Source organism: Oncorhynchus gorbuscha, linkage group LG15, assembly GCF_021184085.1.
Source record: "Oncorhynchus gorbuscha isolate QuinsamMale2020 ecotype Even-year linkage group LG15, OgorEven_v1.0, whole genome shotgun sequence".
Classification (NCBI taxonomy): domain Eukaryota; kingdom Metazoa; phylum Chordata; class Actinopteri; order Salmoniformes; family Salmonidae; genus Oncorhynchus; species Oncorhynchus gorbuscha.
The window spans coordinates 70,822,595-70,836,059 of NC_060187.1; the positions used below are offsets into that span (position 1 = coordinate 70,822,595).

Below are 13,465 nucleotides of genomic sequence, written 5' to 3' on the forward strand. Positions count from 1 at the left end.
TAGGATGATCGAGCAGCAGTAAGGGCTCTCCGATACTGCACGGTAATGTCTTTACAAGCTAGTCAGAAGACTTCCATTTTGGTGTGGCGCCATTTCCGTTCCAATTTTCTAGAAGCTCGGGTATTTTCTGTATACCAGGGAGCTAGTTTCTTATGACAAATGTTTTTAGTTTTTAGGGGTGCAACTGCATCTAGGGTATTGCGCAAGCTTAAATTGCGCAATAATCAGTTAGGTGGTTAACTGATTTTTGTCCTCTGACGTCCTTAGGTAGGCAGACGGAGCCTGGAAGGTCATCAAGGAATCTTTAGGTTGTCTGAGAATTTATAGCACGACTTTTGATGCTCCTTGGTTAGGGTCTCAGTAGATTATTTGTTGCGATTGCAAACGTAATAAAATGGTGGTCCGATAGTCCAGGATTATGAGGAAAAACATTAAGATCCACAACATTTATTCCATGGGACAAAACTAGGTCCAGAGTATGACTGTGACAGTGAGTAGGTCCAGAGACATGTTGGACAAAACCCACTGAGTCGATGATGGCTCCGAAAGCCTTTTGGAGTGGGTCTGTGGACTTTTCCATGTGAATATTAAAATCATCAAAAATGTGAATATTATCTGCTATGACTACAAGGTCGGATAGGAATTCAGGGAACTCGGTGAGTAACACTGTATATATGGCCCAGGAGCCCTGTAAACAGTAACCAACATCGTTGGTGCCGAAGTGGATAACAATATCCCTATACTCTCGACACTCGCCAGTTTTAGCTTTAGCCAGCACCGTCTTCAGATTAGCCTTAACGTCGGTAGCCCTGCCCCCTGGTAAACAGTAGAGATATACTTCTCAGGTAAACAAATACCCGGATCGCTGGATGATTAGTTTTAATTCTAATACTGCGTGTAATGGAGTCGCCAATGACTAGTGTTTTCAATTTGTCAGAGCTAATGCTGGGAGGCTTCGGCATCTCAGACCCCGTAACAGGAGGAGTAGAGACCAGAGAAGGCTCGGCCTTAGACTCCGACTCGCTTCTTAATGGGGAAAACCTGTTGAAAGTTTCTGTCGGCTGAATGAGCGACACCGGTTGAGCATTCCTACAGCATTTCCCTCCAGAAACCATGAGAAAGTTGTCCGGCTGCGGAGAAAGTTGTCCGGCTGCGGAGACCGTGTGAAGGGATTTATACTACTATCTGTACTTACTGGTGGCACAGACGCTGTTTCATCCTTTCCTACACTGAAATTACCCTTGCTTAACGATTGTGTCTGAAGCTGGGCTTGCAGCACAGCTATCCTCGCCGTAAGGCGATCGTTCTCCTGTATATTATGAGTACAGCGACTGCAATTAGAAGGCATCATGTTAATGTTACTACTTAGCTTCGGCTGGTGGACGTCCTGACGAACCACGTCCAGGTAAAGCGTCCGGAGTGAAAAAGTTGAATGAAAAAAAGTTGAGTGAGGGGAAAAACAAAAAATATAAACGGTAATTAAAAAGTAAAAACCGTAAAGTTGTCAGGTAGCAAAGTAAGGTTGGCAACAAAACGCACAGCAACACGTAAACAAGTCTGCAAGTTGTGCTTCCAACATTTTTTATCTCCTGCTTAGATGTAGCCATGTTATAACAACGGGTCTCGGTAGAGATAGAGGATGGTGTAGTACCCCGCATTTGATTTGCACATGCACTTTATTGCCAGCCAGCTCCTGAAGTTGCAATATAATGATGTGTAATTTGTCCTTTGTGTGATCGGTTTTGAACTATGAATTTCCCTCTGGGGACTATAAAGTTTGAACTGAACGGAACTTATACAACCTGCCAGCACATGCCGCTGAGCTCTCACATGCAGCTGTCTTCACATCAGTTTTGTGACTACAAGACTGATTCCCATGGTGTGTTAGAGAGAGGGAATTGTGACTGACCCTGTGTGTGTTGCAGTGAGCCCTGGCTCAGACCTGAGGCTGGCCAGACGGCTGCAGGAGGAGGAGAAGCAGAGGAGGAAGGAGCAGGAGGCCAAGAGGGAGGCAGAGGAGTTCAAGAAGCTGCAGGTTCTTATAAAGCACAACCATAATAACACTGGAGTAGTGGATTTGACCTTGCTGCATGTTGCACCATTTGACGCGTCTGTGCTTTGTCACAGGGCTTATGTAGGAGTGTGTGGTTTATTTGTGTTTCTGCACGTCAGCCAGCATGATTTACAGTATATGTGTGTCTGCTTATGTATGCTGAGTGTGGTGGTGACCTCACCATGACCCCTTGTGTGTGTGTGTGTGTGTGTGTGTGTGTGTGTGTGTGTGTGTGTGTGTGTGTGTGTGTGTGTGTGTGTGTGTGTGTGTGTGTGTGTGTGTGTGTGTGTGTGTGTGTGTGTGTGTGTGTGTGTGTGTGTGTGTGTGTGTTTAGAGGCAGTTTGGTGTGGATGGGAGTGGGGGCTACCGCAAACAGATGGAGAGGACCATGGAGAAAGCCGTGTCTCGAGGTGTCATGGTGCCTGCTGACTTCCACAACAAGAGAGCAGAGATGATGGAGGCTCTGGCCTCAGGGGTCGACGATGGCAGGACCAGAACGCAGGGTGTGTGTGATTAAATTTCTTACCCGGATTTTGACTAACATAGCTCCCTCATTATTTACTATGTTCTCAAACTGAGTTGATTAGATCACATCACGTTATCTGTTTATACAGCTGTCTATATACCATCTCTCAGGAAATTAAACCCTGTTTTAGAAATGTTTTTCCTTCATTTTATTTAGCCTACTTTTATTTAGCCTGTCATTAATAACTGTCTTCTTTCAATTGGGGGGGGGGGGTGCCATCTCCACCTTAGCCCCCCCCCCACCTCTGTCTTTGTCATTCTCTTTGTTTATTGTATTCCTCTCATTCTGTCAGGTGTGCTGGGTGCTCTGTATGTTTACTACCAGAGGGAGGCCAGAGGCTGTGTCCACGTGTGGCTGAGTGCTGACACAGACCACTTCTGCTCATCAGAGGGGGATAAGGGCTGGGGATGTGGCTACAGAAACTTCCAGATGCTCCTGTCTTCTCTGCAAAGAATGGAGCCCTACACTACCTGTCTCTCAGGTACACAGAGACAGAGACACATATTCCAAAACCTCACATTCCACAATTGTTTACCATTCTCTCAAATCCAGTAGCTGTCTGGATCACTTAATGAAACAGTTGAATGCAGCCCTCTCAAAAAGCCTTTTTACCATGTAATCTCCTAAACTAACTTTCTCTTAAATCTTCTATCATGGCATCTTTTCCTTGCCCCCCTCTCCCTCCTCGCCCAGAGGGGTCAGTACCCAGCATCCCCCGGGTGCAGGTGTTGATAGAGGGGGCGTGGCGGGAGGGGTTAGACCCACAGGGTGCCACCCACTTTAACCAGCGACTACAGGGCACGCGGGCCTGGATAGGAGCTACGGAGATCTACGCTCTCTGCACCTCCCTCAGAGTCAGGTTAGAGCCCAGAGAGTCACATACAGAACGATAACATACTACACGCATTAGAACATAACACATTTGTGTAGCCAGCTATATTTGAATTAGATACACCTGAATGGACACACAGACCTGAGTATACAAAATAAAAAGAATACCTACTCTTTCCATGACATGGACTGACCAGGTGAAAGCTATGATCCCTTATTGATGTCACTTGTTAAATCCACTTCAATCAGTGTAGATGAAGGGGAGGAGACAGGTTAAAGAAGGATTGTTAAGACTCGAGGCAGTTAAGACATGGATTGTGTGTGTGTGCTATTCAGAGGGGGAATGGGCAAGACAAAATATTGAATTGCCTCTGAATGGGGTATTGTAGTAGGTGCTAGGAACACCGGCATGTGTCAAGAAATGCAATGCTGCTTGCTTTTTCACACTCAACAGTTTCCTGTATGTACAGTTGAAGTCGGAGGTTTACATACACCTTAGCCAAAAACATTTAAACTCAGTTTTTCACAATTCCTGACATTTAATCCTACAAAATATTCTCTGTTTTAGGTCAGCTAGAATCACCACTTTATTTTAAGAATGTGAAATGTCAGAATAATAGTAGAGAGAATGATTTATTTCAGCTTTTATTTCATTCATCATATTTCCAGTGGGTCAGAAGTTTACATACACTCATTTAGTATTTGGTAGCATTGCCTTTAAATTGTTTAACTTGGGTCAAACGTTTCAGGTAGCCTTCCACAAGCTTCACACAGGCCTCCTTGCTCGCACACACTTTTTCAGTTGTGCCCACAAATATTCTATGGGATTGAGGTCAGGGCTTTGTGATGGCCACTCCAATACCTTGACTTTGTTGTCCTTAAGCCATTTTGCCACAACTTTGGAAGTATGCTTGGGGTCATTGTTCATTTGGAAGACCCATCTGTGACCAAGCTTTAACTTCCTGACTGATGTCCCGCGATGTTGCTTCAATATATCCACATCATTTTCCTCCCTCATGATGCCATCTATTTTGTGAAGTGCACCAGGCCCTCCTGTAGCAAAGCACCCCCACAACATGATGGTGTTCTTCGGCTTGCAAGCCTCCCCCTTTTTCCTCCAAACACAATGATGGTCATTATGGCCAAACAGTTCTATTTTTGTTTCATCACATCAGAGGACATTTCTCCAAAAAGTATCATCTTTATCCCCATTTGCAGTTGCAAACCGTAGTCTTGCTTTTTTATGGCGGTTTTGGAGCAGTCGCTTCTTCCTTGCTGAGTGGCCTTTCAGGTTATGTCAATATACGACTCGTTTTACTGTGGATATAGATACTTTTGTACCTGTTTCCTCCAGCATCTTCACAAGGTAATTTGCTGCTGTTCTGGGATTGATTTGCACTTTTCGCGCCAAAATACGTTCATCTCTAGGAGACAGAACACGTCTCCTTCCTGAGCAGTATGACAGCTGCGTGGTCCCATGGTGTTTATACTTGCGTACTATTGTTTGTACAGATGAACGTGGTACCTTCAGTCGTTTGGAAATTGCTCCCAAGGATGAACCAGACTTGTGGAAGTCTACAATTATGAGTCCATGTCATAGCGAATTGAAGCTGTTCTGAGAGAGAAGGGGGGGGCTCAATATTAGGTGTTCCTAATGTGTTTTGTATACTCAGTGTACACACACACAGAGTCACTATAGAATGTACATGGTTGAAAATGGAGTCTGTTCTCAGTCAGTTACCTCTAACCTGTGTCCCCACAGTGCCCGTGTTCTAGACTTCCACCAGCCCACGGGCCCAGGGGACACCCACCCCCGCCTCTTTGACTGGGTGAAGCAGTACTTCTCTCAGACTGGCGCCAGTACGGCCAGACTACAGCCCCGGGTGGTGCAGACCACACAGCCGCCCCTCTACCTCCAGCACCAAGGTAGTCTTAACATGGGTTTAGTGGATTGGATGGATTAGGTGATGATGGGTTACTGATATCCAATGTAGAATTTGTTTATGGCGTGTGTCTACTTTATGTTTTCTTGTGTGTCGTTTAGTGCTGAGTGATTAGTGCTTTTTGAGGTCGGTTGTGTTTTGGTTCGATCATTCAAAAATAATCACGGATTTCGGTTTCAATATTTTTTATATTACTTTTTTATATTAAATGCACTATACATTTTGTGGGTTGAATGCTGTAACAACACATACAAAAACAATAAAAGTCCCATGATGGTAGTGACTGCCCATTACTGCTTATCACTTAACTGTCACTTATTCACATTTAATAAAATATTTCAGTTATTGTGTATATTACATTTGTTTAAATTGATGACTTTATTATTTAATTCTAAGTCATCTCGATAGAGCTGCTGCCTATGCTGTCTGCCAAAATCACTATTTTAGTGGTTCTTCAAAGTATATAAGACATACTTTAATGACTGCTGAATAGCAACTATCAATCACTTAGATAATGTATTATCAGGTAGAGATACCTCTCGAAGTAACTGCTTTCTATCTCACTCGATCACGCGTGCTCCACACAGACCGGACAAGTAGGCGGGCGCGCAATGGATTATAGTCATTGTAGTTAATTACCATGTCTGCTCCACACAGACCGGACAAGTAGGTGGGCGTGCAGTGGATTATAGTCATTGTAGTTAATTACCACGTTTTCTGCATTTAACTATGTTGAAAAATGACCTGGTGGAAGCTTAAACTCCCCACTACATCACACAGTTTGGGCTTGATCTGATTTATCGCTAGAGAAACTGCACATCGAGCTCACAGAACAGAAACAAATTAAATGGAATTAAAATAACTGAATCTATGTCGGTCAATTAGTTGATTAAAAACTGAAATATAACTGAAATGTTAGTTAATCGCTCAGTACTAGTGTGTTTGAGATTTTGTTTTGTCTGTGTGTACAGTCGTGGCCAAAAGTTTTGAGAATGACACAAATATTAATTTTCACAAAGTCTGCTGCCTCAGTTTGTATGATGGCAATTTGCATATACTCCAGAATGTTATGAAGAGTGATCAAATGAATTGCAAAATTATTATTCGCCATGCAAATTAATTGAATCCCCCCCCAAAAAACATTTCCACTGCATTTCAGCCCTGCCACAAAAGGACCAGCTGACATCATGTCAGTGATTCTCTCGTTAACACAGGTGTGAGTGTTGACGAGGACAAGGCTGGAGATCACTCTGTCATGCTGATTGAGTTCGAATAACAGACTGGAAGCTTCAAAAGGAGGGTGGTGCTTGGAATCATTGTTCTTCCTCTGTCAACCATGGTTACCTGCAAGGAAATACGTGCCATCATCATTGCTTTGCACAAAAAGGGCTTCACAGGCATGGACATTGCTGCCAGTAAGATTGCACCTAAATCAACTATTTATCAGATCATCAAAAACTTCAAGGAGAGCGGTTCCATTGTTGTGAAGAAGGCTTCAGGGCGCCCAAGAAAGTCCAGCAAGAGCCAAGACTGTCTCCTAAAGTTGATTCAGCTGCAGGATCGGGGCACCACCTGTGCAGAGCTTGCTCAGGAATGGCAGCAGGCAGGTGTGAGTGCATCTGCACGCACAGTGAGGCGAAGACTTTTGGAGGATTGCCTGGTGTCAAGCAGGGCAGCAAAGAAGCCACTTCTCTCCAGGAAAAACATCAGGGACAGACTGATATTCTGCAAAATGTACAGGGATTGGACTGCTGACGACTGGGGTAAAGTAATTTTCTCTGATGAATCCTCTTTCCGATTGTTTGGGACATCTGGAAAAAAACTTGTCCGGAGAAGACAAGGTGAGCGCTACCATCAATCCTGTGTCATGCCAACAGTAAAGCATCCTGAGGCCATTCATGTGTGGGGTTTCTTCTCAGCCAAGGGAGTGGGCTCACTCACAATTTTGTCTATGAACATAGCCATGAATAAAGAATGGTACCAACACATCCCGAGAGCAACTTCTCCCAACCATTCAGGAACAGTTTGGTGACGAACAATGTATTTTCCAGCATGATGGAGCACCTTGCCATAAGACAAAAGTGATAACTAAGTGGCTCGGGGAACAAAACATCAATATGTTGGGTCTATGGCCAGGAAACTCCCCAGACCTTAATCCCATTAAGAACTTGTGGTCAATCCTCAAGAGGCGGGTGGACAAACAAAAACCCACTAATACTGACAAACTCCAAGCATTGACTATGCAGGAATAGGCTGCCATCAGTCAGGATGTGGCCCAGAAGTTTATTGACAGCATGCCAGGGTGGATTGCAAAGGTCTTGAAAAAGAAGCGTCAACACTGCAAGTATTGACTCTTTGCATCAACTTCATGTAATTGTCAATAAAAGCCATTGACAAATATGAAATACTTGTAATTATATTTCAGTATTCCATAGTAACATCTGACAAAAATATCTAAAGACACTGAAGCAGCAAACCTTGTGGAAATTAATAATTGTGTCATTCTCAAAACTTTTGGCCACGACTGTACATCTGGTGTCTACGTTATCTCTAAAGCCGTGTTCACATTGGCAGTTTGAAGTGACTCAAATCCTATTTATTTGCATATCCGATTCAAATCTGTTCTGTTTCCTGCGGTCTGAACTGCCAAAAAGCACATGGAATCTGATATTTCAAGCCACATTTCAAACCACCTTCATAGGGGTTTTTAAAGTCAGATACAAATCTGATTCCCGGCCGTGTGACTTGTGTGAATGGTCAAACCAGATTTATTTGCCCTCAAGTGTTTGTTTTGTTTAGACTTTTTTGGTATATCTTGTTGGTTGCTAGCTACTCCGTTGACAGTTTGACAAGAACATGTGGTAGTAACTTGCTTGTTAATTGTTTACAAACAAATGAGTGAATATGCTAGAAAGCTAAACTGCTAGCTAGTAGACTGCTGTGGCTATCCAGATGATTCCATTTGAAAGTTGGATCATCTTATCCTTTTGAGGCTTTAAGTGTACTTACACTATGATTTTTGAACATACAAAGCAACTGGGGAAACATCCATGGCAGGCATTGTTATTACCTTAGCTTGATACATAACTTCTGAGTGATGGGAAGCATGAGCACCACCACCAATCAGCCTACAGCACTGTGCACACACCCGCTGTTACTATGATAACTAGCATAGCCATGTCAGCAAATGAATGCTATCTGAACACACACAAATCCGATTTGGTCACTTGTAACATGCTGTGTGGAAAGTCAGTAGTCCAAAATGCATTTGAAAAACAAAGCTGATTTGGGAATTAAGGCCTGCAGTGTGAACAAGGCTTTAGTGTGTTTCCTCCATGTCTTCTATCGACATCCTCAGGCCATAGCCGCTCTATAGTAGGAGTGGAACAGAAGAAGAATGGCAGCCTGTGCCTGTTGCTCCTGGACCCTGGCTGTTCACCTGGAGATGTGAGGAAACTACTGAGCCAAGATGGCTCCACTGTTAGCACAGCTGTCCGCCGCATGAGGAAGTTCTCTGGCAACCTGAAACATAGGCAGTACCAGGTTGTGGTTGTAGATGGCGTGCTCTCCCCCGAGGAGAAACAGGTGAGTCCGAGTGGCTCTTAACTGCATACAGGTACAGTATTTGGTCATCTGGATGGTGTTCCGTAAGGATAAAACCCTTTGAAATGAAGTGAAACAGGGAGGTTGTACCTGAAATTCTCCAATAAGAACACAGGTTTTGACTTTAAATTGTGAAGTGTTTTGCTATGATGTGCACTGAACTGGGAATCAACTATTCGATTTCGATATTGATTTGTTTTTTGTTTGTCAGACCCGCGTTCTCAACTCAAGAACACTGCAGGCCGAGAGGATCCCTTGATGCTGGAATGCAGTTGTCACATTCATTTTACTGTTAATGTAAATTTGTAACTGTCAAAAACATTTCATGTTGAATTTTCTTTGACATTTTATTAAGGTAATAAATTATGTATTTTTAATATCGCCTTTTTCTCTGTTCTGTTCAAATCCTCAACATATTCCTGTGTATAGAATTGGGACCTTGTAGAAGGCATAAGGACACACTGAGAATGGAACATCTATTCAAATATTTATTGAACTACCAGAAATGACTGTAACCAAACATTGTAGATTACTGGTAAATGACAATTAACTGTTTAAAAAATTGTGTAAACACACACACACTAAGTTTGGGGTCACTTAGAAATGTCCTTGTTTTTGAAAGAAAAGCACATTTTTTTTGTCCATTAAAATAAATTGATCAGAAATACAGTGTAGACATTGTTAATGTTGTAAATGACTATTGTAGCTGGAAACAGATTGTTTTTAATGAAATATCTGCAAAGGGACCAGGACGACTGATCTGTGTAAAGGAAAGAATGAATGGGGCCATGTATCGTGAGATTTTGAGTGAAAACCTCCTTCCATCAGCAAGGTCATTGAAGATGAAACGTGGCTGGGTTTTTCAGCATGACAATGATCCCAAACACACCGCCCGGGCAATGGAGTGGCTTCGTAAGAAGCATTTCAAGGTCCTGGAGTGGCCTAGCCAGTCTCCAGATCTCAACCCCATAGAAAATCTTTGGAGGGAGTTGAAAGTCCGTGTTGCCCAGCAACAGCCCCAAAACATCACTACTCTAGAGGAGATCTGCATGGAGGAATGGGCCAAAATATCAGCAACAGTGTGTGAAAACCTTGTGAGGACTTACAGCAAACGTTTGACCTCTGTCATTGCCAACAAAGGGTATATAACAAAGTATTGAGATAAACTTTTGTTATTGACCAAATAGTTATTTTCCACCATCATTTGCAAATAAATTCATTAAAAATCCTACAATGTGATTTCCTGGAGAAAAAAAATCTCATTTTGTCTGTCATAGTTGAAGTGTACATATGTTGAAAATTACAGGCCTTTCTCATCTTTTTAAGTGGGAGAACTTGCACAATTGGTGGCTGACTAAATACTTTTTTGCCCCACTATATATATGTATGTATGTATGTATGTATGTATGTATGTATGTATGTAATAAACTCATCAAAAAAAGAAACGTCCCTTTTTCAGGACCCTGTCTTTCAAAGATAATTAGTAAAAATCCAAATAACTTCACAGATCTTCATTGTAAAGGGTTTAAACATTGTTAGCCATGCTTGTTCAATGAACCATAAACAATTAATGAGCATGCACCTGTGGAGCGGTCGTTAAGACACTAACAGATCCCCGGGACCACCCATACATAGAATGTATGCACACATGACTGTTAAGTCGCTTTGGATAAAAGCGTCTGCTAAATGGCATATATTATTATTATTATTACTAACAGCTTATAGACTGTAGGCAATTAAGGTCACAGTTATGAAAACTTAGGACACTAAAGAGGCCTTTCTACTGACTCTGAAAAACACAAAAAGAAAGATGCCCAGGGTCCCTGCTCATCTGTGTGAATGTGCCTTAGGCATGCTGCAAGGAGGCATGAGGACTGCAGATGTCGCCAGGGCAATACATTTCCATTGCAACAGCTGATCATCCTCGCAGTGGCAGATCACGTGTAACACCTGCACAAGATCGGTACATCCGAACATCACACCTACGGGACAGGTACAGGATGGCAACAGCAACTGCCCGATTTACACCAGGAACACACAATCCCTCCATCAGTGCTCAGACTGTCCGCAATAGGCTGAGAGAGGATGGACTGAGTGCTTGTAGGCCCGTTGTCAGGCAGGTTCTCACCAAACCCACCGTCGCTGGACCAGACAGGACTGGCAAAAAGTGCTCTTCACTGGATTCGTGGTTTTGTTTCACCAGTGGTGATGGTCGGTTTCACGTTTATTGTCGAAAGGATTGAGCGTTACACCAATGCCTGTACTCTAGAGCGGGATCGATTTGGGGGTGGTCTTTCATGGTCTGGGGCGGTGTGTTACAGCATCATCGGACTGAGCTTTTTGTCATTGCAGGCAATCTCAACGCTGAGTGTTACAGGGAAAACATTCTCATGTGGTACCCTTCCTGCAGGCTCATCCTGACATGACCTTCCAGCATGACAATGCCACCAGCCATACTGCTCATTCTGTGCTTGATTTCCTGCAAGACAGGAATGTCAGTGTTCTGGCATGGCCAGTGATGAGCCAGGATCTCAATCCCGTTTAGCACATCTGGGACCTGTTGGATCGGAGAGTGAGGGCTAGGGCCATTCCCCCCAGAAACGTCCAGGAACTTGCAGGTGCCTTGTTGGAAGAGTGAGGTGACATCTCAGCAAGAGCTGGCAAATCTGGTGCAGTCCATGAGGAGTAGATGCACTGCAGTACTTAATGCAGCTGGTGGCCACACCAGATACTGACTGTTACTTTTGATTTTGACCCTCCCATTTGTTCAGGGACACATTATTCCATTTATGTTAGTCACGCCTGTGTCAAGTCTGTGGAACTTGTTCAGTTCATGTCTGTTGTTGAATCTTATGTTCATACAAATATTTACACATGTTAAGTTGACATTGAGGGGACATTTATTTTTTGCTGAGTTTATATATATATATTTATATATACACACACACACACACACAAAACATAAACGGAGTGCATTCATGGAGAGACACGTCTGGTGCATCTTTGTCCCACACTGTCTTTCACTAGAAGTAGGAATAGACCAGCCCCTCCTCATGTATTGTCAAATCAGAAAACAAGACCAAGTAGTTCTCACCTTTCTCAAACATGAGTCAGGTTACATGGGGAGACATAGAGACCACTGATGATTTAGTGTTGAGTCACACTTTAACCTTCTGTCCTGTTCCAATTGAGGAGGAACATTCCGCAACCTCAGCTTTTATCTTCTTACAGTATCTGGGGGCTGGGGCCCTCTAGGTACGTGCGGCTTCGGTGGAACCGATACACACACATACACTGACATTCACTCACACACACATATACTCTCTCACAAACACAGATGACACACACCCTCCTGGCAAGTCACCTGGCAACACGATCACTACTGTTAGAATAGGACAGATAAATAAATAAAAAGTTGCTGGTGAGAAGGACATTCTGTAATACATATTATTCCCAGGCCACCGACTGGAATGCTCTAATTACTATTGGACTGTTAGGACCGCAGTCTGTGGGTTGGTTGGAGGACCTTCTTTGGTACATTCTTTCCTCCAAGCCTCTGTCCTGATTCCTGTCCATACCCTCTCAGCAATGTGACAGCTCACTGATAACTGACAGATGTGTGGATTGTGACTACCTATGTCCTTATCAGTTCTACGGAGAATAAATATGTATTGGACATATTACTGTCATATTAGAGAAATTTCACGAACTGTTGAAAGGTTATGCTTTGTTGCCCTCTAATAAAATATGAATCCATCAGAAGTATTAGGGTCCATGCATGACAGGGCCTGGCCACAAAACGTGGAGAAATTACATTTGCCATTGACAATCACCATTTTTTATTCAGTTTAATAAAATATATCAACGCAAAACGTTAAAAAGAGGGGGAAGTTTTGTATTTTAGACCGATTTGCCTCATGATTTGTCAACTCGAAGACAAGATCTCTTCCAGTCACACTGGAGCGCTGCTACAGGCTCTTTACATGTCTTATTAACCAATCAGGTTCACAGAAATCGCGGGTCACGTGGGCTGGGCACAATGCACAAAGTTTAAGGCAGTCTCCACTTTCCGCTGGTACTTATTTAGCAAGCCTGATAACACATCACACCAGACAGACAAAAAATAACTCCTCCGTAAATGTATCCGCCTATGCACTTAAACATTAGCGATCTGACATGCTGTATTGCATGGAAGCAATATAACTGTTCAGTCTGATCACTACTATGTGCCCTGTCTCTGGCCAGGGTGAAGGAAGCAGTAACTTGGTGTATTTATAGCCAATTTGTTTGTGAGAAAATGTGAATTGGATGAAATTTGGTTTATATTCAAACTTTGACTGACTCGACTACCTAGGCTTTTTCAATCCAAAAATGATTTACTAGAATTAATCAATAAACACAATAGCTAACAGGCTGAGTTAGCTGAGATTTTTAATTAGGCCTAGAGTTGCATAGGGCGGGACAATATGACGCAACAAACCCGCATACAGAATGCTTTGTCCAATCATG

The 13,465-nt window shown here is 43.0% G+C and overlaps 1 protein-coding gene across 3 annotated transcripts in view; it reads left to right on the forward strand.

The window, feature by feature from the left end:
- The window catches only part of LOC123997929 (zinc finger containing ubiquitin peptidase 1), a 21,814-nt gene extending 12,481 nt beyond the window's left edge, over positions 1 to 9,333 (forward strand). For all 3 annotated transcript variants that reach the window (XM_046302657.1, XM_046302656.1, XM_046302659.1), the window contains 7 exons: positions 1,926 to 2,035; positions 2,388 to 2,556; positions 2,872 to 3,060; positions 3,273 to 3,438; positions 5,173 to 5,336; positions 8,712 to 8,938; positions 9,168 to 9,333. In XM_046302657.1, coding sequence (XP_046158613.1) covers positions 1,926 to 2,035; positions 2,388 to 2,556; positions 2,872 to 3,060; positions 3,273 to 3,438; positions 5,173 to 5,336; positions 8,712 to 8,938; positions 9,168 to 9,215 — 1,073 coding nt within the window. In that variant the 3' untranslated portion in view covers positions 9,216 to 9,333. The remainder of the gene's footprint in view (positions 1 to 1,925; positions 2,036 to 2,387; positions 2,557 to 2,871; positions 3,061 to 3,272; positions 3,439 to 5,172; positions 5,337 to 8,711; positions 8,939 to 9,167) is intronic.
- Positions 9,334 to 13,465: the final 4,132 nt, after the last annotated feature.